General features: G+C 37.4%; 1 protein-coding gene across 3 annotated transcripts in view; it reads right to left on the bottom strand.

Moving 5' to 3' along the window:
• Positions 1-23,374, bottom strand: part of ablim1a (actin binding LIM protein 1a) — a 57,965-nt gene that overhangs the window by 16,177 nt on the left and 18,414 nt on the right. For all 3 annotated transcript variants that reach the window (XM_087802240.1, XM_087802238.1, XM_087802239.1), the window contains exons 2-8: positions 17,136-17,273; positions 9,353-9,536; positions 8,850-8,959; positions 5,785-5,911; positions 5,606-5,699; positions 1,241-1,328; positions 143-207 (exon numbers count right to left, since the gene is read on the bottom strand). In XM_087802240.1, coding sequence (XP_087658366.1) covers positions 143-207; positions 1,241-1,328; positions 5,606-5,699; positions 5,785-5,911; positions 8,850-8,959; positions 9,353-9,536; positions 17,136-17,273 — 806 coding nt within the window. The remainder of the gene's footprint in view (positions 1-142; positions 208-1,240; positions 1,329-5,605; positions 5,700-5,784; positions 5,912-8,849; positions 8,960-9,352; positions 9,537-17,135; positions 17,274-23,374) is intronic.

Genomic DNA, 23,374 nt, shown 5'->3' on the forward strand with positions numbered 1-23,374 from the left:
ACAATTACTGGCTTAAATACCACCTGAATACATCTTAATAAAGTCACATTGGTTTCACAGTTTCATCGACGTGCCGCAAATGTTTTCTCAAATTGTTCCTCTAAGTGCGTAACAATGGAGTCGGTGGAATCTGAATTCCTACCCGTTCCCTGTGTCGCTCCTCTGTTCTCGTGGTGTTCTTGCAGCCGGGATGCCAGACCGTCGATCCTGGGGAAGAAAACGAAAAAATAAATAACAGAAAATGTCTTCTCTTCATATGGAGAAAACACTTGAACGGTAATATTTAATATATATAAATATATATATTTAATATATATAAAGCGTGGTCCGAGGCTCAGAATGCATTTATGCTCCATTGTGGTCTATAAACTATAAAACTAATAGTGTAGAAATATTTGATTTGACTCACTAGTGCATGTTTTAAAAATGAATTGGCATTAGTTTCCTTTAAGTTCCTTCTCTTTTATGTCTAATCGCAAATAATCGCAAATAATTGATTATAAATTTTTTTTTGGTATGTATTTATTGTGAATAAAATGTTATTAAATTAAGATGCATATTATATTAAAATGTATATATGTAACATATTTAAATGTTTAGATGATTCATTAATTCAACACATAAGTAGAAAAACTTCATTGTCTGACTGACATTTTTTTTAAATAAAATACCGGTTAAATGGGGAAAAAAATACCTTAAAATAAAATATTACTTGTTTTTTTTGTCTTTATTTCTTAGTTTTTTTTTATATAATTTCAAATTGAAATTGTGGTGTTGTTGTTTCTTTTGACCTATTGGTCTTATCGTCCCTCAAAACATAACCAGTATTATAATTTGGCTCTTTAAATACTTTAATTTTACATATAAAAATGGTCTGAAGTATCATTAGTCTGTGACTCTTGATACATCAATACATTTGTGTCAAGGTTACTCGAAAATTAAACCTGTATTGAAAATGATTGAAACACAACATTGTCCAATTTAAAGCACACATTAAACACTTTGCTATTAAATTATTAAAATAATTTGGAAATACTTTCACTTCCGACATTTAAATGGTGTTTTTCTTGTATTGTTAAAGCGCTGCTGATAAATAACTAACATCTGTCGAATCACCATGACATGGAAAAAGTGTATCAGGTCCCCCAGGATTCACACGGCGAGGAGGGAGTTGTGTTTACGATCACGCTGCAGTAATAAAGCTTTAATGAGACAAAAACACGGGAGAAAAAAGACACACCTTGCAGATACATCTCCTCTCCTTCCGTGAACATCTGATTGCACCTGCTGCAGCGAGCACAGCTGGGGTGGTAGTGCTTATCTCCTGCCTGGAGACAGGACGCAAGAGAATCAGTCAACGTCTGCGGGGAGCAAATCCCATTTCTCTGGCATAAGGTTATTATCCTAAAGACTGTAGATCATGAATAATACCTCGTAATGATAAAACCTACAGACTGATCAACCCTGAAAAACACTTCCCTTCTTTCTAAAACCACTTTTAACTACTGAAGTCTGATCTAGAACTTAACTATTACCAGCAGATTACACCTATTTATCAGTTTAATTTCATTCCTTTTTTCTTCTTTCTGCCTCGCCAGTGTGTGTCTGCACTAGAGAAAACAATCCAGACAATTTGGGCAGCCCTTGGTGTGAACCACACCTGCGAAAAGGTATGGCCCGAGGGACGCTTTCCGGCCTCTTCCTGTATTTATCTGGCCCTGGGTCAGTCCTGCAGTTAATGATTTTTGGTTGACCTGTTTTATATTGTATTAGGTTATATATTATATGCATCTGTGTTATATTCTAAATTATTTAATTTAATTTTGTATTATTTATAATGACAGTACTTTCTTACTTTTATTGAATTTAAATAATTGTTTTTAAGTTTAACCCAAATAACCTATTTTATCATTTAATCTCTCTCTGATGTATTAATCAATATGTGAAATAGTAAAGTTTAATGTTATCTTATTGTACCAAGATGTAATTTATTGATTTATTTTATTCTTATTAAAAACAACTATTATGCAGTTATTTTGTTGATAATTTAGTTTCACAAAAGTCATACTTTCTCTCTCTCACTCACACATGAACATTATAATACACAAATATAATAAATCAATAAATTAAAAATATGTATTTAGTATTATATGTATAAGTTGAGCTAAAATGCAAGAGAAATATATATATATTTGGTGTCGCATATTCATTCTTTTAGTTTTATTTGTTATATATTATATGAAATTAAAAACATATCTATAACATGTTTTGATTCTTACATATCATGCAGAGAACCATTTGTATCTACTTTAAGCATAGTTTTAAATAAAATGCTGTTAACAGTAATTACCATTTTTTTTCAAAACTGTACATTTAAATATCCCCATTAGAAAAGAGCCATCAGTAAAAAGGTAAAACCCACTCAGAAACACTTGTTTCCATTAACATCATAAACCACTACTTCATCAGTCTCTTGAAGAACTCAAGCACCGACCGTCAATCAATTAAATCCGATATAACAAGAGTGCTTGAGGTGCGTCACCATCTTCTCAGCGCATTATTTACTCTGCTGTATAACCAGGGATCTAAAACGGTCAAAACAGGAGTCTGTTCCGGTCGCTCCAACACACCGTCACTTCCTGTTTCCGGGTCTTAATGCTTCGTTTTGTGGAGAAAAATGGTCAATTGAGAATGTGTCACGGGTCGTTTATGCGCCGCTTCAAGTCAAACAAAATACAAGCTTTACAATCGATTGGTCGTACTTTCTTCCGGCAACTGTAAAGGTCAATAGAGAACGACAATAGAAACGGTCTCGAACTGTAGAAACATCGCTATATTTAAGGCAAATTTCCAGGCCGGGAGGTCCTCCCCCTATCGCCAAATGGTTCCTTCAAGCTCCCTGTGCCACGATCCCCTGTGGAGAGTACTTCCTAATTTTGTTTCCTTTTCTAATGATTCAAATGTTCTTGGTTGGGGGTTTTCGTCTCCTAGTCCCCCCCTAACAGAGGTGTCCCGCTTCGTTCTTTGATCCACGACCCAAGGTGTGAAAGGGCAGACAAACAGACGTTTTAACTAACCGGTGTCATGTCTCTAATTCTGTTCCAAGCTTGTCTTGAGACAGTGTGTCAGTCTGGAGTGTAATGTTGATTGTGAATGTGTATTCAAACGTTTAAGCTCTTAGATGAAGCGAGTAATTTAAACTTTATATTTTGAATATCTTTTAGCGTTGATTTAATTATGGCGTATACGTATAGTGTATAATCATTTTTAGTGTAACAGATCCTGTGGAGCCTGTAAACAGACACTATGAACACCCACCGGACTGAACGTGACCCCGGTCTCTGGCTAAGATTAGACCGTTGGACCGGCGATGACTTTGGCCCGAGCTCATGCATTGGCAGCAGCTGTGATGGGAGTGGAGGGGGGGTGCGGGGGGCGACGCCAAGGTCTCTTACTATTGTCATAAAAGCCAACCCTGGATTATTGCAAGCCTCGGCTGGCTGGCCTTGGCATTTCCAAACTATTAAATGATTCATAACTCACATTTTCAATTGGATCTTTGTCTGGAAGGTTATACGGGAAACAGTTTTAGTCGTTCCTTTTAAAAAATCCTTCTCCATCCTTTCTTCAACAGAGGGCATGAAAGAATTATTGCGCAATCACGTCCATTTCATTTTTAAAAGTGTCGGCCCGTACGCATAGTTAGGTTATGAAGGCCCTGAAAATCTGCGGGGAATTAATCTTTAACTTGATTCATGTAGAGCGTCTGTTTGGCTTGCTGCTCCGCCGGATTACACCGGAGATTACAAAACTACATTTGACAATTCAAGGCGAGCACTTTCCGTACGGAGAGAGAACCTCTCGTCCGCGAGCGTTATGTAACGAACCGCTAAACATTTATAACCCGCCTCGGAAGGAGAGTTTTTCTCTCCACGGCTGAAGAAACTCCTTCCACTAGCTTGATTTTCCCAGCCTGTGTAAGTGATCGTTCACCTTCCTGTGGAGCTCAATCCTGCTAGATAATAAATCAAAGTTTAAAGCTTACAATTGTTGATAATCGTCGGAGTTATGATCCTCTTGCACACAATTGAACTTGTGAAGAAGTACATTTTTAAAAAAAAGTCATTGTGGCGTCTGTTATATATATTCGTGTCAAGAGAACATTGAGCCAACGTGACATTTCTCTGCTCGTTCATGCGCGATGACAACGTTATCTAGTGTCGACACAAATCAAATGTAAGTTTAAGCCCATCTTGTGTAATGACCCTGAGAGTCGTCGTTAAATCTTGATGATTCCATGTGAAGAAGTAGGACAGAATATAAACAGAGGCAGTAATTTAATAGAATCTGACAGCATCAGATAATAATATGAATTAATATGAATTCCTATATTATATTAGTTAATTCCATATTTATTAACCTGCGAGGTACGAAATAAATGCCACCGACATACCTACTCGAATCATAACTTTTCTGTTCTCATTTCTGTCAATAGTTGTGTGTATTGGCAAGAATCTGGCGATACGATACGTATCACGATACAGGGGCAACGATAAGATATATTGAGATACTGTAGGAACAAGCAAATATTTGTAGTATTTTTCCAAGTACTGACCACATGACTGTTGACTGATTTAATTTGTATTGAAATCTAAACATATCCAAAAATCAGCTTCAAAAGCTGCTGGAGTCATCTGTATCCTCTCGTCCTCAGTCATCACCAGGATTTCTTTGTTACTTTAGCTGATGAGTACATAATGACTGTTGCTATCTAGCTATAGGAAGTTAAATAAACAAGAAAAGAATATGAAAAAACTGTGTAAATATTGAAAATTCGAATAATAATATATTATAGTTATTATGTAATTTAAATGAATAATTCTAATAATTCCAAAAAACATTATTTTTATTTGTTACAGTCGTGTTAAATATTGACATGCTTTTGTGAGAAAAGAATATTGCGATAGGTAAGTGTATCAACATATTCTTACAACCCTATTTCCTAGCATGTGTAATTCTATCCATGTTTTGTCAGGGCAGCGATACCAAGAAGTAGCATAAAAACACATAGTAGTATATCAAGGGGGTCAAATTTAAATTTACAGTGGTCCAATATGAAAAAACTTGGACAAAGTCAGAGACCATTATTTATGGAACAAGCAGAGGTTGATATAACTTACTAAATAATGTAGTTCAATGAAGGTATAGCCATTCAAGCACAAGTAAGAAAAAGTACATTAAATAGTGTTAAATAGTGACTTTTAAACAGAGTTTTAGTGAGTAAGTTGACCAGATGCACTTTACTTTTATCACTCATTTCCTGCCTGAACAAATGTATTCACATCGACCGAATGACATGGATACGCTTTTCGTGCGAGTCATCGTAAACATCTGCATTAACAAAAAAAAATTCTGCGACAAGACTTTTTTGATGTGATTATGAGGTTAGCTTGAGACCTATGAACTAGACAATATCGCGAAATGGATCGACCCCTTGTGGACGTTCCGGTCATATCTTGAGTGAATCAGCCATTGACGTTCTAGACAACCATTGTAGTCACACCCGAGCACTTGAAGCTCGTACATTTCTCAATCCTTTTCTTACCTCCAGAACCTTCCCCGTGATGAACTGATGGCACGCCTCGCACTGAACTCCAAAATGGGTTTGGTAGTCTTTCTCACAGTAGGGGGCGCCATCCCTGAAGGGAGAGACACAGGGACACGTTTTTGTTGGCAGAGAAGTAATTTTTTCATGATAGAAAAGCTAAAAAATGTCCCCCGTACTTGCTGATGTACTCCCCGGTCAGCACTTTGCTGCAGGCCTTACACTTGAAGCAGCCTAGATGCCACTGACGGTCCAGCGCCAGGAGAGCCTGACCATTCTTGATATCTCGACCACACCCGGCACAACCTGAGAAGAAAAAACAAGTGAAGTGGTAATGATTCAAACGGTGACCCTAAAAGCTTCATCGGTTTGAGGTTAGTTCCTCCACCACCGATCCTCCTTTCAGGTCGTTTTAATGAACGATGCTTGAAAGCAACTCGGAGACCGCCGCGATCACCGGGGACGGCGATGATAACGTGAGGAGAATCTGCATGACTTATTCATGGGTGACCTTGACTAAAAGCACTTCAACTGCCAACTGAGAAACCAGTGGGAAAGAAACAGAGAAGGAGGTGTGGAGAGTTGACGGAGGAGAGCTCGCGGGTTGCAAAATTCCCCGTTTTTTTCTTGCGATAAGAAATTACATTGCCTTGCATAATTCAGCGGGGCCTGTCTTTGGCGTTATTCATGAGGTCCCGCGGAGGAAGAAGAGAAAGTGGCGAAAATGTTCCAAATGAAGACGTATTTAGTCCTGAGCAGCATAAAACATGGATATTGTGATGGCTCAGACAAACCGTTGCGAAAAACACCAGATGTTCATCAGCATATCGTTCCCCTACGTATGCACGTGTTGGGAATTAAAAAAAAAAAATCTGCACCAGTTGTATCGGTGGTTTTCGATGTGGGGGGCCGCCAGACGTTGCTAGGGGGGGGGGGCGCAGACAATTGTAGGGAATGAACAATATACTATACCACAAATTATTTTTTAAACATTTTTCCTGAACATACAAACCTCAAACTGCTTTGATCTTCAAATTCAATTCATAGTATTAATAGTATAATATTTGTAAACCGCATTTCTAGAACAGGGAGACAAGGCGCTTGAACATTCAAAAGCAATATACAGTTAAAAATATGTACAAATATCCAGAAAATTAAGAAAACACAAATAAGAGAGAGAGGAAGATCGTTCCAAAGCTTAGGAGCAACAGTCTGGAAGGATTTCTCTACTCTGGTCCTGAACTGTGTACGAGGAACCATAAGTAGATTCTGATCCACAGACCTCAGAGCCTGAGCTGGGGTGTAAGGCTGGATCAGATCACTGATGTAAGGAGGAGCCTGACCATGAATAGTTCTGAAAGTAGTAAGTAAGTAAGAACCAGAATTTTAAAGTTGATCCTGAAAGAAACTGGCAGCCAGTGAAGAGTTTTAAGGATCAGATAAATGTGAGTTCTTCTACTATAGCAGGTCAGAATTCTCGCTGCAGAGTTTTGTATTAAATGCAGGCAAGACAGCTCTTTGTTGTTTAAACACGAAAATAAACTAAAAGGTCAAAAGAGCAGACCAACGATAGTGAAAGATTTTGCTGCCTAGATTTCATAATCATCCAAAAATTTAAAAATATATGGCAGCATACATCAAGTATAACATTACAAGCAAATGAAAAATGGCCACGATAATACATATTAAAAAGTGGATCAAAGTAGGTAAGTACCCTCTAACATTTTTAATATATATTGAAGCATTTGCTTTGCTTTGGAAAGGGGGCCAGGTTATAGATTCATGTTTTTTTTGGGCCTTTCCATGGTGAAGTCGGGGAACCCTTATTATCAGTACTTACATTGGAAGTTTAATTATGTATAAACATGTTAATAATTTAGGGTTACTAATCAAATAGGTCTTTAAATCAGGTAAAGTATAATTCCTTTTTTTAAGTGTACGAACAAGGATACAATTGAAAACTGATCCAAGAGATTCAATTCTGGGAGCCCACGTTCAAAACTCTAACTAAAGCCATGCATTTGCATCTCGTTCATAGACTGCCTCCACCAGGTGGCAGCACCGTCGGTGTGTTTAAACTACCAGACGCTTGCTTGCAATCCGTTTTAGCTTAATTATTTATAAAATAATAGTCAAAATCTCTACTTACTTACCTCAACTATGAGGTGCAATTTGATATGAATGAGGTTAATCATTAAACAATTACATTTGTTAATATATGGTCAATAACCTGAGTTCGTACTATAAGATCTACATGCTTTTAACCTATTTATAATTTCATATGGTTTTGTTCCAAGAATAGAAGACATCGGTGGACAGTGACAAGTTTGTTTTCTCTTTAAAAACGGCAGATTAATGAACCCGCTGTGAGCGAGCATGAGTGATGTTGAGTTCTTTTTTTGATGCTTAAACAAGGATGAGATAAAGGAGGAAGTGGAATCTAATTTTAGTCTCTACCTCAGAACACAAGACACTCTCCTTCTTTCTCAGAATCTTTAACTGCTTCCACATTATTAAAGTCATGATTTAAAATGGTCTTTTTTTAAATATACTTTTATCGTAAATCATATTTTATAAGTCTGAATATATTTAAGAGGATAAGCTAAAATCAAAAATCAAAATCACGCCGAGCCCTAATCCATGTTGATTCATCCCATATGTTGACACGTATAATTTAGTTTTCAATTTAAAAACAGAAAAACCAAGAATTAGAATATAAATATAAAATAAATTTGGACATAAATTAATTGATAAGAAATACACATAATAATTATGATTACCAAAACATATTTGTAATAAGCATGTTGTTTTGATGCAAATTAAATGTAGACATGTAAGACCCTCAAGAACTAGAAAACAGCCAGTAATCTTAATTATTTTTTCAAGACTATATGTACTTTAAACTAGTGATGGTCTGATGAAGCTTCATGAAGCAGTGTCATTATTTTCCAGAGTCCACTAGATGGCAGTATATGCACTATTTTCCTGTTTTGAACAACATCACATCATTTTTAAACTGATGGCGCAGCCTACTGACCTCTAAACAACATGACACTGTTTCATGAAGCTTCATCAAAACCATCACTAACGTTCAGTTCTGGCAGAAGCGTTTGAATCATTGAATGACACAAAAAAATGGAGCAGAAACAACTTTTTAACATCAGATATTATGACTTATTCCTGACGGCGTCTGACCTCGAGTGTCTAAAATAGCTTCCTGTATAAATCAACCTGCGCTACTTACTGCTGGAGCCCAGAATGTCCTTGGGTCCTGGAGACATCGGTTCCACACAGTACTGGCACAAACAATCCTTCCCGTTGAAGGTCACCCTGTCCCCGGCAGGGAACGGTCGTCTGGAAAAAAAAAAAAGAAAAAACGTTGATCAATTAAAGGTAGAACGGCGGTCAAGTCTACAGCCGAGGTCTGACAGGAGATGATGGGTGAGCCCGGAGAGCGCGGTTGAGGCGGACGAGTGGCAGTTTTCTGTGGCGTGCACAGAGAATTATGGGTAATTTATTTAATAATAAAGAAGAACAGAAGCTCATGTCAAGGTTTGTAAACAAGATAAGATAAAGATGGAGAGATAAGAAGCTTCCTGGTCTGTTTTCTCTTAAAATCTCATATTGGATTACCATTGAACGACTCCACTCTTCTTCCATTTCCTCCACCATCAGTTACACATATCAGGCTTTAAAAAGAGATAGAATGACAGCTTTTTGCTACGGTAGGTGGAACAACAGTCTTACTTGCAGATGGTGCAGACGAAGCAGGCCGGGTGATACGTCTTGCCGAGGGCAGTGACCACCTCCCCCTCCACAAAGTCCCCGCAGCCATTGCAGCGAGTGCCGTGCATGCGTTGGTAGTCCAGGGTGCACAGGTAGTCGCCATTCTTCATGAAGAATCCCCCCTGAGCCAGATCACAGCCGCACACTGTACAGGACGACAAACACACAGGGATTCACATAAAACTGAACAATGAGTCGGAAAATTAGCAACAAACCTTTGATTTTTGTTGTTTGTTTCAAAATAAATGAATTTAATATTGTCTTTCTTTGTTTATCTTTTGTGAACGGTCCAAAACATATTTTTACACCGCGGTTTATTGTCGGAATTCTATTCACAGGGTGACCTCCAAATAAAAATAACTAAAAAAAAAAACTTTTATTGTGTTTTATCTCCTTTTTTTAACTTCTTTACAGGTTTATTTGTCGAGTATACTTGACTGAAACAAGCATCTGTCAGCTTTAAAGCGATAGTTCACCCAAAATGAACTATGAACTCTTTAAAACAGTAATTAGTAGTGATGGTTTGATCTTCATGAAGCAGTGTCATTATTTTCAGAGCCCACTAGATGGCGGTCCAACACAAATTTCTTTTGTTTATAAGAACGGTTGTAATGAAACATTAAATCATTTTAAAACTGATGGCGCCACCTACTGACCTCTAAACACTGCTTCATGAAGCTTCATCAGCACATCACTAGTACTAAGCAATAGACTAGAAATTATGTAAATTATTATTTTCTTTTTGTGCCGCCCAGTAACAAATTCCTCACGGACTGGTTCAGGTCCCTAGACCACTTGTATACAGGTCAATTCAGTTTATTAGGCCCTAAAATTGTAAAATAAATAAATAAAAAGTGCTGTGGATGAAGACGTTTTGTACTGTTCAGCTGATTAACAGACAATTTCAGTAACTTTTTAACATGAAAATAAGCTCAAAATTAAATGAGATGATGAATTTGAGTTGTTTCTACCATAACAAGCTTTTGCGTCTAGTCTACTATGTGTTTTTTAGCTGCCGACTTGGAACTGAAACCAACATTGCCAAATGCATGGTTTTTGAGTGACTTGAGCCTTTTTTACTCAACTAAAATCACTCTCTGACTCACTTTGTAGCTCAAAAAACATTCTTCAACCTGTGCTCTCGACCTCTCTTTCTTTCACTTTGTGTTTTCACTCAGATCTTCCTTTTAAATCCTCTTTAAAATCGAAAAAGAGTAGAGTTTAAGGCGAAGAAGAGAGTGCAGTCGGGGATGCCGGATCCTTTTTTAACAGACAGCGTTGGATAAAATAATGTGGAATTGGAAATAACGAAGAGACTATGAAGACAATGCAGTTATGTTAAGTATTTCTCATAAAGCAAGACACGTGAACGATGAGGGTATGAAGGCTCGTGGAACAATGATCCTCAGTCTTTAGCTCTCGCTACATTTTTCCTCTCGTTCTGGTCATGCCAGGGTTGCCAACATGGAAGCGTAGATGCATTATTGTCAGGAATGTGCTTCAGCGGACAAACAAAAGGGCAGCTGAATGCAGATTTGTGTGCAGAGACACGACGGTGTCATTCTCCGGAGCCTCTGCCTCAACACTAGTGGCTCTCACACGACCTTCAACCTTGTGTCTCGTGGCAGGTGCGGTCGTATCTCCACACATCGAGTCATTAAGTCGGTGGCGTCCACCTCAGAGTGAGCGAATATAACGATGTTGTGGACGCCTCTGTGTAATCGGTCTTATGCAATGAGCTAAATCCCGGGGATGAATGGCAGCGAATGAAGAAGAGAATCAGATTTAATTGCATTAGGGCTCAGGGATGATGGGATTAACTGGCAAAGTAGACGCCGTGGGAGAGAAGACCCTCGCAGGAGTCAAAGCGACATGCACACAAATCAATACTTATCTTCACGAAGAGATTCATGAATAATATTCTGACCTGGAGATTTATGGTCAATAGAAAAACTACTAGTGCTTCTCAGAGGTATGTTTTCAAAAAAACGTGTTTTAACCATTGTGTTATTTCAGGGTCAAGGTGACTCGAAAGCCTGAAAACAAACTTGTTAGTGGTATACCTTGCGTTACCTAAGGGTCAATGTGACCCGAAGGCCCGAAAACAAATGTGTTTGTGGTATCCCTTGTGTTACCTTCAGGTCAATGTGACCCGAAGGCCCAAAAACAAATGTGTTTGTGGTATCCCTTGTGTGATCTAAGGGTGGTATCCCTTGTGTTGTCATTGGCCAGGGATATGGTTCACCTTGACCCTAAGATAACACAAGGGAAACCACAAACACATTTGTTTTCCGATCTCAGGTCACCTTGACCCTTAGATCACAAAAGGGAAACCACAAACACATTTGTTTTCGGTCCTTCGAGTCACTTTGACCCTAAGATAAAACAAAGGATACGACAAACACATTTGTTTTTGGCCCTTCGGGTCACATTGACCCTAAGATAACACATAGGATACCACAAACACATTTGTTTCTGATCTCGGGTCACATCCTTTAGATCACACAAGGGATACCACAAACACATTTGTTTTTGGCCCTTCGGGTCACCTTGACCCTAAGATAACACAAAGGATACCACAATCATATTTGTTTTCGGGCCTTTGGGTCACATTGACCCTAAAATAACACATAGGATACCACAAACACATCTTTTTCGGATCTCGGGTCACCTTGACCTTTAGATCACACAAGGGATACCACAAACTCATTTGTATTTGGCCCTTCGGGTCACCTTGACCCTAAGATAAGACAAGGTTGAGGAAAGGGGCTTTGACCCAAGTGGGACCCTAGTTTTGGTATCATAGAAGTCTCAGCAACTGTATCATCTACAGGTGGCTCACACCTGTGTGTGAACATGTGCCCCCTGGTGGACACCTGCTTTGGGTCTCCCTCGCCTCCCACCTTAAGAAGCCAGAATGCACGTCAAATGTAAACCAGGGATGAAGGACATGAGTTGAAATCTTCCTTGGTTGAATGAAAAACCAAAAAAGATTGCTGTCAACATTTTTCTTTTATCTAAAAACCTTTACTTTTCACTTTTAATGTTTTTTAACGTCTGTTTTTTTTCTTTTAACTTTCATTTGTATTTGACTTTCTCAGTAGAACCTTTAGGCAGATGATGCTTTTGTTGTTTCCCCCAAATCAACTTTTAATGTATTTGTCATCCACATTTTTCAATGGCCATCCTTTTCTCTTCCTCTCTATCAGTTTTTCTCTCTCCATTGTCACCCATAGTTGTGTGTCCGTCTATATATACCATAAAAGTAAAATATGGACGAAGACATTTTCAGACTATGTCAAGGAACTGATCAATCATTCATTGATCTATTTTGGCTATTTTGGTCGAGTGTCGATGCGAGTTCCATTAACACTATATGTGTTGTGAGAGCGAGTTATTGAACTCGACCTCCACCTGACGTCCAAATTGGTAACAATTACGATAAATTATAAAAATGTATTGGATGTGAATCACCTGAACACAGAATCGTCGACTCATTTAAACCAGTGATGGTCTGATGAAGCTTCATGAAACAGTGTCATTATTTTCAGAGTCCACAAGATGGCGGTATCTGCACTATTTTCCTTTGTTTTGACCAACTGTTCTAATGAACATCATTTTTAAACTGAAGGCGCCACCTACTGACCTCTAAACAACATGACACTGTTTCATGAAGCTTCATCAGACCATAATACTAATTTAAACAGTTAAAACAAAAAACTTTTCAAAAAACTGCCTGATAAATCCACTTTTTTGCCATTTTATCCACTAGCTGCAGATTTTTAGTGTTTTTATGATGTTTTAATGTGCTGCGTGTTTGAAATTTAAACGTACGGTAACTATGAGTGTCAAGAAAGGCGCCTTCAAATAAAATGTATTATTATTATTATTATTATTATTATTATTATATTCTGGTCTGTACATTCATTCATCATTTGTTAGTAAAAAACAAGTATTGACTACAAAAAAACACCCCAAGACATTGTAAAATTGCTCAAGAACCGAGTAGCTGTACTTTTCTTAAGCTGTCCATCAACCAGGTCAACATGACGTTGCATCTTAAAGTTCTGGAGTAAACCTATTGGGCGACACCTACGAACACACATCTATCGCCACGCTGTCTGCGAAGCCATGAACATCCACTTGGACGAGACAGAATTAGCCGCTAATCTCTGCCGCTTCGCACGCCGTGTTATGAGCCGCCTGAACCGGGCTCACCCGGGTGACGGCGCTCCAGTCGGAGATTATCCGAGCGAGCCCTCATCATGAAAGGGGTTTAGACAACAAGAGCGAAAAAAAGCGTTCGGTCATCCGTGGGCGTCTCAGATGTAATCGCGGCGGAGCCGCTGGAATCTATGGGGTGGTGAGGATGAAGGCAGATGGAGTCGCCCCGTAGGGCGTCACTAACACGTCTGTAATCGAAGGTACGAGGGTGAGTCAGGGTTTGTTAGTCAGAGATGACAGTTGCTAGGAACTTAAAGAGGACAGACGACGCTCATCTAACAACTATCTGCAGAAAACTCCTCTGCATGTTCTACCAGTCTGTGGTGGACAGTGTCCTGTTTTATGCTGTGGTGTGTTGGGGTAGGAATGTGTCAACAGGTTGGTCAGGTCGTGGTTGAAGCTGGACTCACTGGTGACAGTTGCAGAGAGAAAATCACTGGACAAACTACTGTCCATCATGGATGATGACAGTCATTCTCTGAACACTGTCATCAGTGAACAGAGAAGCAGATGCAACACTAATAGACTCAGGGACTCATTCATTCCTCGCTCTATTAGTTTGTTCAATTCTTAGTTTTAGGGGCAGTGGAGCGAAAAGATAATTCTATTCCATGTTAATTTTTGTATCCTTTTTCTTTGATCCATGTTCTTTATCTTGAGAAATATGTCCGATTCGCACGGGATAAGTATTACCCGGGGACCTCGGGTAATTTGTAATAATTGTGGAGAATGTCTGACTTTTAATCCCGTGTGTATGCAACATGTCTGTGATTTGTAACATAATAATTCTGCCGCAAATGACCAACTGTAATTCCCCAAACACAGACGTCAGGTGATAATACTAGTCGAGTGCGAATCCGAATGTCTGCGTTTGTAATTCTGAATGCTGCATATATGCAACTGTAACGGACTTCTAGGCACTCGCCATTTTGTTAATATTTACTTCCGCTGCTTTATTTTGAAGTGGTTGAAAAGGAAAGTAGATCGTTGTTGTTGAGGGTGTGTTCCATATGGCGAAAGTAAAGAAGACGTGCGCGCTGCACGGCTACAAACTAAGTTCCAGCCTCGTTGTTTCCCGCACGAATACACTCGGTTACACTATTGTAACAGACTGTGTCTCTTCTGTATGAATAATGTTGGGGTAAATTTATGTGCCTGGCAGCGCTCTCGCTGTTGAGCCTCTGCATAAGTTGAGAAACGAAAGAAAATAAACGGTTGTCCACTTTATCTTCTCTAAACGAAGAACGCTTGGTTACACTAACTTTCTCTTTCACTAATTGCGCTCCTTTTTACATCTGTATCTCTAGGTAATGTCAGTAAAGATTACTATTTTACAGACGTCGCTCATCCTGTGTGAACGCACTTGAAATAACGCAGAAGAGGGGAGGAATTTAGAAAACACAGAGTTCCCCAGGTTATACTTATCCCGTGCGAATAGGGCTTTAGATTGTGTCATTTTGCGCTTTATTTTTATTGCACTTTGTTCTTATTTCATGCATTTATCCATCCATCTATCTATCTATCCATCCATCCATCCATCCATCTATCTATCTATCTATCTATCTATCTATCTATCTATCTATCTATCTATCTATCTATCTATCTATCTATCTATCTATCTATCTATCTATCTATCTATCTATCTATCTATCTATCTATCTATCTATCTATCCATCCATCTATCCATCTATCCATCTATATATCTACTACATCCATCATCATCAACGATTTAGCATCAATGATGTTTCACTAGAAGACACATTAAGTGTTGGTGTGAATTCTCATCTTCACACATTGCATCAGTGAAAAATAGCTGTCAAATAAAACGAGGTAGTGAAGCTAAATTTAGCTTATTTTTTTCCTCACACGTCGCTCACTGATAAAAGTAAGCCTCTTGTTTCACAATGTCAGAGTAATCTGACATTTTCAGAGGGTGAGCTCATGGAAGAAGTATCACACTTAAGGAGAAGAAGAAGTGTTGCCTTTCATCAGAAGTTGAAAATGGAATCTTGAGAAGTCATGGCAGCAAAGTATGAAGGTTTGTCCAGACGGATCGATGGGATGAGAAAAGACGAATGAAAAGATGATGCCAACAACGTTTTGAAGATGTTCTACATTTTAAATTCATTAATATGCTGTTCTTCATCAAGATACATTGGTCCGTTCTTAATCTGGACAGATATTAAACATGTCATGGAAGAGCTGAAGCTGTCAATAATCATTTATCTTTAAAATAATTTTACTGTTCATCTGATCACACATATTTTTTTGTCATTTAAAGATCAGTCAATTAGATAATACGACATTTCTAGAGCTGCTAAGCTTTCATATTACAAACAATATTTACTAACGTAACATGCACATACAAATATTAATAATGAATAACCCAATCGGTTAAGTTAAGAGATAAACATGTTTTACCCAACAAAAAAAGAGAAAATTAAAATAATTTTTTCTCGATAACAAAAACTTTAACTTCAATTTTTCAATAAAATCTAATCTTGTTAAACTAAGTTAAACCTTTAACTTCAGATATACTGTAATTGGGAGTCTTTAAAAAATTGTCGATAGTTATAATCTGTTTGTTCAAAGATATGAAATCAAGGTGAGAATGTCTATGTGATAAACATTTGCTAACGTTAGCACGTTTTTTCACATAAGCGTAAGCATAAGAGACATAATATGGTAGAAAAAAATTAGTATATACTCGTGGTCACGAAATACTGTTTCAATAGTGATGGTTTGATGAAGCTTCATGAAGCAGTGTCATTATTTTAAGAGTTCACTAGATGGCGTCTCTACACTATTTCTCTTTGTTTTGAACAACTGTTCTAATGAAACATCACATCATTTATAAACTAATGGCGCCACCTACTGACCTCTAAACAACATGACACTGCTTCATAAAGCTTCGCCAGCTTCATCACTTTTAACTCGTTTTACAATTGAGTGCTTAGTATTTTGTGGTCATAATTGGAGCGTCATACACACTAAGGATAAATATTTAACCCCATTAACATCTTAAGACGTTTCTATTTGTTCAGGCTTTTCCTTGATTTTCTGGAACTCCTGTGTTGTTCTCATTGTTATCTTGACCTTTAAAGTATATATTTTATTGAATATTGTTTTGATTGTTTAAGCGCTTTGTGACCCTGGCGCTATATAAAAACAAATTACTTACTTACTTATTACTTACGTTAAACACAAAATTAGCTACAAAATCAAAGCTTTTAAACTAGAAAAATAGAAAGTAAAATAATTCAGTTTCCCATTTAAAATATGATAAACCAAACTTATATTTTTATTCATTTCATTCCAAATAACTTGATAATTAATTTCACTTTTCAATCAACATTGTATGCAATAAGAATGTGGGAGGAAACCAGAGTATCTGGAGTAAACCCACACAAGCACAAGGAACAAAATCAACCTCTACAAATAAAAAACACTTAAGCTCCCATTCATTCATATGTTCTAAGTCCAACAAATGATGATTATTTATTTCTTTTCATGACCATACCTTTGCAGGTGAAGCACTTGAGGTGGAAGTGCTTGCTCTGCACGCGCAGCACCTCGCCCTTACATGGCTGCCCACACTTGTAGCACTGGATCAGGGGCTTCTCTGTGGCGTGATGGTGCGTGTCCTTTGCATGGGCCACTGCAAGAGAGAGACCGGACAGTGAGTCATCTGGCTTTTGTCACACGTCACTTCTTTTTTATCATCCCGAGGAGAGATAAAGACTGAGAGCTGTCACGACGGGACGCGAAGCAGAGCCGCACAAAACAAGACGCGGTATCTACCGAGGTCTAAATATAGAACGTCTTAGGCGGCGGGGTGGAGGGCGCCCGGATTCTAAATGGCTTTCTAAAAGGGTATTGATAAAAAATCCATTCCACTTCCACCTCAGATATAGAGACATTACGGTCCGCTGATGTCTGGTTTACAGTCCGATGATCTCTGCTTGGCTGAACATCCTTTGTGAGGCCAGGAAAGAGCTGGTGTGAGGTTTTTTGAGCGGTGAAGAGTTCAGTTCCGTCAGTGGAACGTTTGACAGGAGACAGAACAAAGCCCGGCTGAACGCAAACATCCCTTAGCAGGAAAAAGTGATTCAAGTGCAAGTATTCGAGTACTACTTTGAAGAAGTATACTTAAAGTTTGACTTTTTTGACATCCCTTAAGTATATTCAAGTATGGTATGAGTATACTTACTGTATACTTAATTGAAATAGTTGACTTATGACATCCCTTCACAAAAAGATGCATATTTGAGTGTATTATGAGTATACTTATTTTATATTACAATTGAAGAAGTATACTTGAAGTTTACTTTTGATAACCCTTGGGAAAAAAGGGTATTCAAGTGTGCTATGAATATACTGTCTGTGTACTAAAATGGAAGTAGTATAGTTGACGTTTACTTTTGACATAACTTATCAAAATGAAGTTCATTCAAGTGTTCTATGAGTATAATTACTGTATACTAAATTGAAATAGTAGACTTGAAGTTTACTTTGGACACCCATAAGCAAAAAGAAGTAAATTCAAGTGTACTATTAGAATACTTTATGTATACTAAATTAAAGTAGCATCCTTGAAGCTTTTGACACACTAGACTACACAATAGTACATTAATGTATACTTATAGTCAAATATACTTTATGAAATGTACTTGAAGTACAAATATACTAATTTCTTTCCTTGGGAAACAGTATTATTGTGGTGATCCAGAAGTAAACTGTGCAAAGGATTATGGGAGTGGGTGATAACAGAAAATGTTATTGTTAGATATACACGTTTAATTTGAGGTATTACCTTCATTATAAAACGTCATGTATGTATGACTATGTAGTGTAGGAGTTCAGATTTTTAGGAAATAGTATGTGAGCTCAATTGTTACTTTCATGTACTCTAAAGACACATACGAAAAAAATAAGAAAAATGTAACTTGCCTTTTTATTAATTGATCAAGTTCTAGTCCCTTTGATACTTTATTTGTGCAATGGTGTTTTTGTAAAATGTAGATGGATAAACTTATACTTTATAAACTAGAAGAATATACTTAGAACATTGGTAGAATAGAGAATACTATACTTAAAGTATACATATGTAAACTTAGACTAACCTAGTGCACTAGTAGTATAGAGATGAGTATACATAAAAGTATACTACGAGAGCTTAAAATCTTCCTATTTAGTCCGAACAAGTATCAAATTAGTATATACGAGTACAATAGTAAGAATACTAAAGAATGTTTTTGTATACTTTACACCTAAATTTACTTGATAAAATGGCAATTATTTTGCTGAGTGAAGCTTCTGTGATCGTCTGCAGAAAAGTCCGTCAGCAGGAACTAGATAACAAAGTCAAGATTTAGACTTTCCTCACATGGATTCTTTTGACCAACATTATGTAAGAGCACTGATCGTTGCTAATATCTTTAGATCCGTGATATGTCCCACAGAAAAAAAAAAGTGTCCGCGTCACAGACATTTTAATCCGGCATTAAACTGCAGGTTTCTTAATTCTGCTACAAAGTCAGACGGTTTATTTTCAAACCGGCGGATTATTTCACATCCAGGAGCAACAGGCAGATGATCAGGCTTTTTTTCGGGCGTGTCCACGAACACACACATCACATACACACACACACACACACACACACACACACACACGAGAGAATCAGCGATGCTCTGCAGTAAATCGTAAGTCGGCAAAGCTAAAATAAGACACTACTAAAGGCCCAGAAATAGCATCAGTTCTCACTGGAGACTAGAGTTGCTCTTCCTTATTGATCAGCTGGTTCTGGTGCAGTGGATTCTACGGTTCTTCCGTGTTCTCTTCACAGTTTAGTGGAAGACGTTTATTTCACCGGCTCAAGGCTTCATGGCTCTCATGACTCAGGTGTGAAAGTCACGTCATCCAGGGAGTGACTTTATCATCGGTCGGTTGAACTATTCATGAACCCTCACTTAAATAGCAAAAGCAAAGTGTATGTTGCTTATTTCACGTCAGATTCCATAATTGCTTTGGTTGTTTCGGAGCAAAAATTAAAGCTCGATAGCAAATATGTGTGAGCGATTCGGAAAAATAACGTAGTTGCAATTTTTTTTCAACCAATATTTCGCTACTATGCAATTTTTTTTGCTAACACTATACTATAGGGCTGCACGATATATCTAAAAATATCGATATCGCGATATAGGCACGTGCGATATGCATATTGAAAACATGTGCGATAATTTATAATTTTCTATTGTATAAATCAAGCATTTCTTAAATTCGCACTTCAACCAATCAGTGTCACGGTTCTGTAAAGTTGTCAATTTGTACTTCTAAGTCTCGTTGTCCTCTCTGATGTCGCTCGGTTTGCGGGAAACCGATGCAAGTCGTGCAAAACTGAGCGTTTTAAGTGATATTTATACTTGCAGCTGCGCGTGCACGCGGCTACATTTTTAGGTGAAAGAAAAAATATCGAAATAATATCGGTATTGCAATACAAGACACCAATATCCCTACTAGCAGCCCTACTATACTATCTCTACAACGATTGATAGAGGCGACATATAACACTTCTTGCCTGTAGGCCAGGCCAGCATATTATGATTAAATAAGAATTGATTTATACATAAATTGGTTTTAATAAAAACATTTTCATTTCACCTTTCAACTGTAAAAATACTAAACTTCAATAACACAACACTGCACTACAATAAAACAATAATATAAATACCACATCAACCTCATCAATTCAATGGAAACATCTTATGAAATATATATTTATAAACTCTTACCAAAAAAACAAAAAAACAAAGAAAAACAGTGTGAGCGCTGATGCTTCTGCCTCAAACTATTGTAGAGTCAAAGTAAGCGTTTCTTTTTTCTTTTAATTAAAGCATCTGTGATTTGAAAAAACACAATTTCATCAATTTAAATCTTTAAAAAAATATTAAGCCGTCATTCAACATGTTTTTTGCCAGATGTTATTTATATTGCTAAATGATTTCATGTAGCTAACATGTGGGCTAACGCTAGTTAGCAACACAGCTAATGCTCCTTCAATGAAAATGCATTACAGATTAAATGTTATTAAAACACGGCTTAAAGCTGGTGTGTTCATAGCAGACACAAGGACCAACACTACCATGTAGCAACGTTAACAGTTGAAACAGACTTATTATCACAACAACGCTTTTCTTGGTCATCTTTCAATGGAGCTTGTGCAGTAAAAATGGTTCGAAAGTGAGTCACAGAAGTCTCTTCAGTTACGAATGAGCTGGAGTTTGAAGCCAGTACATTCAATTGAAATACAACCTATTATTATTTAAAATACTAGGATAAAATCACATTTATTTTACGTTTATCTCACCTGTTAAAACTGTTCGCAAAGGAAAATATGTTCCAAACGTTGCTGATAAAGACAGTTTAATCCACATTTTTAGTTTTGCAAAGACTTTTAACAAAGAGAACTAATCATTAATAACAAATAATGGTATATATTTACTCAAATACACAATCTGGGAGCCTTGAGAAACTAACTTTCAAGCTTTACTTGATTCTAATCTAGAAAAAACAGAAGTTGACGCAGCATGGGAAGAATGTTGGGACGAGGACGCGGTGGGTTGTCTCTGAAGTGTCCTTCATGAGATAACACTCAGCAGGACATTGACTCATCTCCGGGTAAAAGCAGAGTCTCATCAGCTCAGTGTGCAACATCACACTTCTCCCCCCCAAAAAAAACAAAACAACAATGCCATCTGTCAAAACGCCTTTGCTTTCTTCTGTGTCTTGCTGTTTCATTTCTGTGGCATTCTGGGAGTTTTTTAAGGTTCGCCTCCGAGAGCGTGTAACACGCGTGTTCCTGCACATCCACCTGAAACCTTCTTAAAACCTCAATTTCCTGTTTCTCGAGAGCAGGAAATTCTTCCGGCATCGCTGGCTCAGCATCCGAGCAGCTTTGTCACGAGTGAGCGTTTTATTAAAGCATTTTAAGCCTCGAGCTTGATTGAAAATACATTTTGTTGAGTAATGCTTCGATAGCCTGACCACTGAACTTTCATTCGGCGGTCCGGCTACACCGTGTCAGCTACTTTACGATTGACATCACAACAACCACTCATGGGTTCAGTAAAAATATAAAGTAAATGATTAAAATGTCTTTCTCAGCCACAATGATGTACAAATTACATCATACAAGAAGCCAAATTACATACAAAAAATAAAACACTAAATATTAATTAAAAATACAATTACAAATAACATATAATTATATCTGCCCTGCGACAGACTGGTGTCCTGTCCAGGGTGTCCCCTGCCTCTTGCCCTATGACTCTGGGATAGGCTCCAGTCTCCCCGTGACCCCGACCCCGGGATAAAGTGGTTGCGAATGAATGAATGAATATAATTATATCCGTATTTGTTCCCTTATCTTAAACACACGTTTTCACAATACTCAAATTTCCAACTTGATCCCATTTCAATACCACCAAGGATTTTGTTTAAAAATAAATAAATAAATAATTTTAATGCAAAAAGAACCTCAGTTACAACATGTTAGAATTAAAGCATATGTTCAATATGTGAAAGAAAAAAACAGTTTAACATAAATTAATAGATAAATAATAACACTTGGAACAATATAATATTTTGAGATAATACGTAATATGTTAAAAAATAAAAAAGATTTCAATTCTTGGCTATGCTTTACATACATGACAATATGGTATTGATACTTTTAAAAATGAGTATTAGTGTCACTAAGTTTTAGTGTCGATGTCTTTTCGATACTTTCGCAAGCCCTATTTAAAAGTCACCATGTGCCAAAAAAGAATGATATACATTGATTTCGAGCCAACAATCCAAAAGGAATTGGCTCCCAGGTCATGAGTTTGGCACGTGTGAATTACTCCAAATAAATAAATATTCCATCCTCAAACAGCAGGGAGTCAATATAATACCTCTTTGTGTCAATGACATACAAGGATTTTAGAATGTCAAATTGGGAGATCAAACATCTGTCGCGTCCTGCTGTGCCACAGAAGGGAAATTCACTTAATTTAATAGTTCATGATATTTAATTGAATTTCAATTATGTAAGTGGACTTTCTCTATTAAGCCCTTTTGGGATTAAAATTACGTATTACATATCGGACAAGACCATGAATATATTTATTTAAAGAGAAAATAGATGATTAAAATCTAAATAAACAAAGAAAAGTGTTTCTAGAGTTAGCTTGGAGACCTTATTATAAGCGAGAGATAAACCCCTGAAATGTTGAATTTTAGATCCATTTATAATGAAATTGGTAGTGATCTGGATTGCATCGTGGATCCATGAATCTCATCAAGTTCTTGCACCTGCTGTGTGTGTTTTGAAAGCAAGTTCAAGAACAGCATTTCAAATGGTTTTATTTCTATCAACAATACCTAATGACACTGATTCAATGAATATTCAGCTACAAAATTGGGCAAAAATAAATCGCTATGAGGTGTAAACGAGCGCTTGGCAGAGGTCAGTGATCTATAGTGCTTTTCTAGTTCATTACCTCAAGGCTAATCAATACATTTCGATCATGACAACAGATGCATGAAACAGAGACCAATATGTACCACTTTTAACAGCCAGAGAGAAGTCCAGAAATAACCGCAAACAAGAAGACGAAAAACACTTCAAATGTGATCAAACGTGGATCACAGACACAATGAGTGATTGAACAAAAGCAGGTCAACAATGTTATCATGAACTGCATTAGTTTCCTCAT

Source organism: Callionymus lyra, chromosome 11, assembly GCF_982586985.1.
Source record: "Callionymus lyra chromosome 11, fCalLyr1.hap1.1, whole genome shotgun sequence".
NCBI classification, from domain to species: domain Eukaryota; kingdom Metazoa; phylum Chordata; class Actinopteri; order Syngnathiformes; family Callionymidae; genus Callionymus; species Callionymus lyra.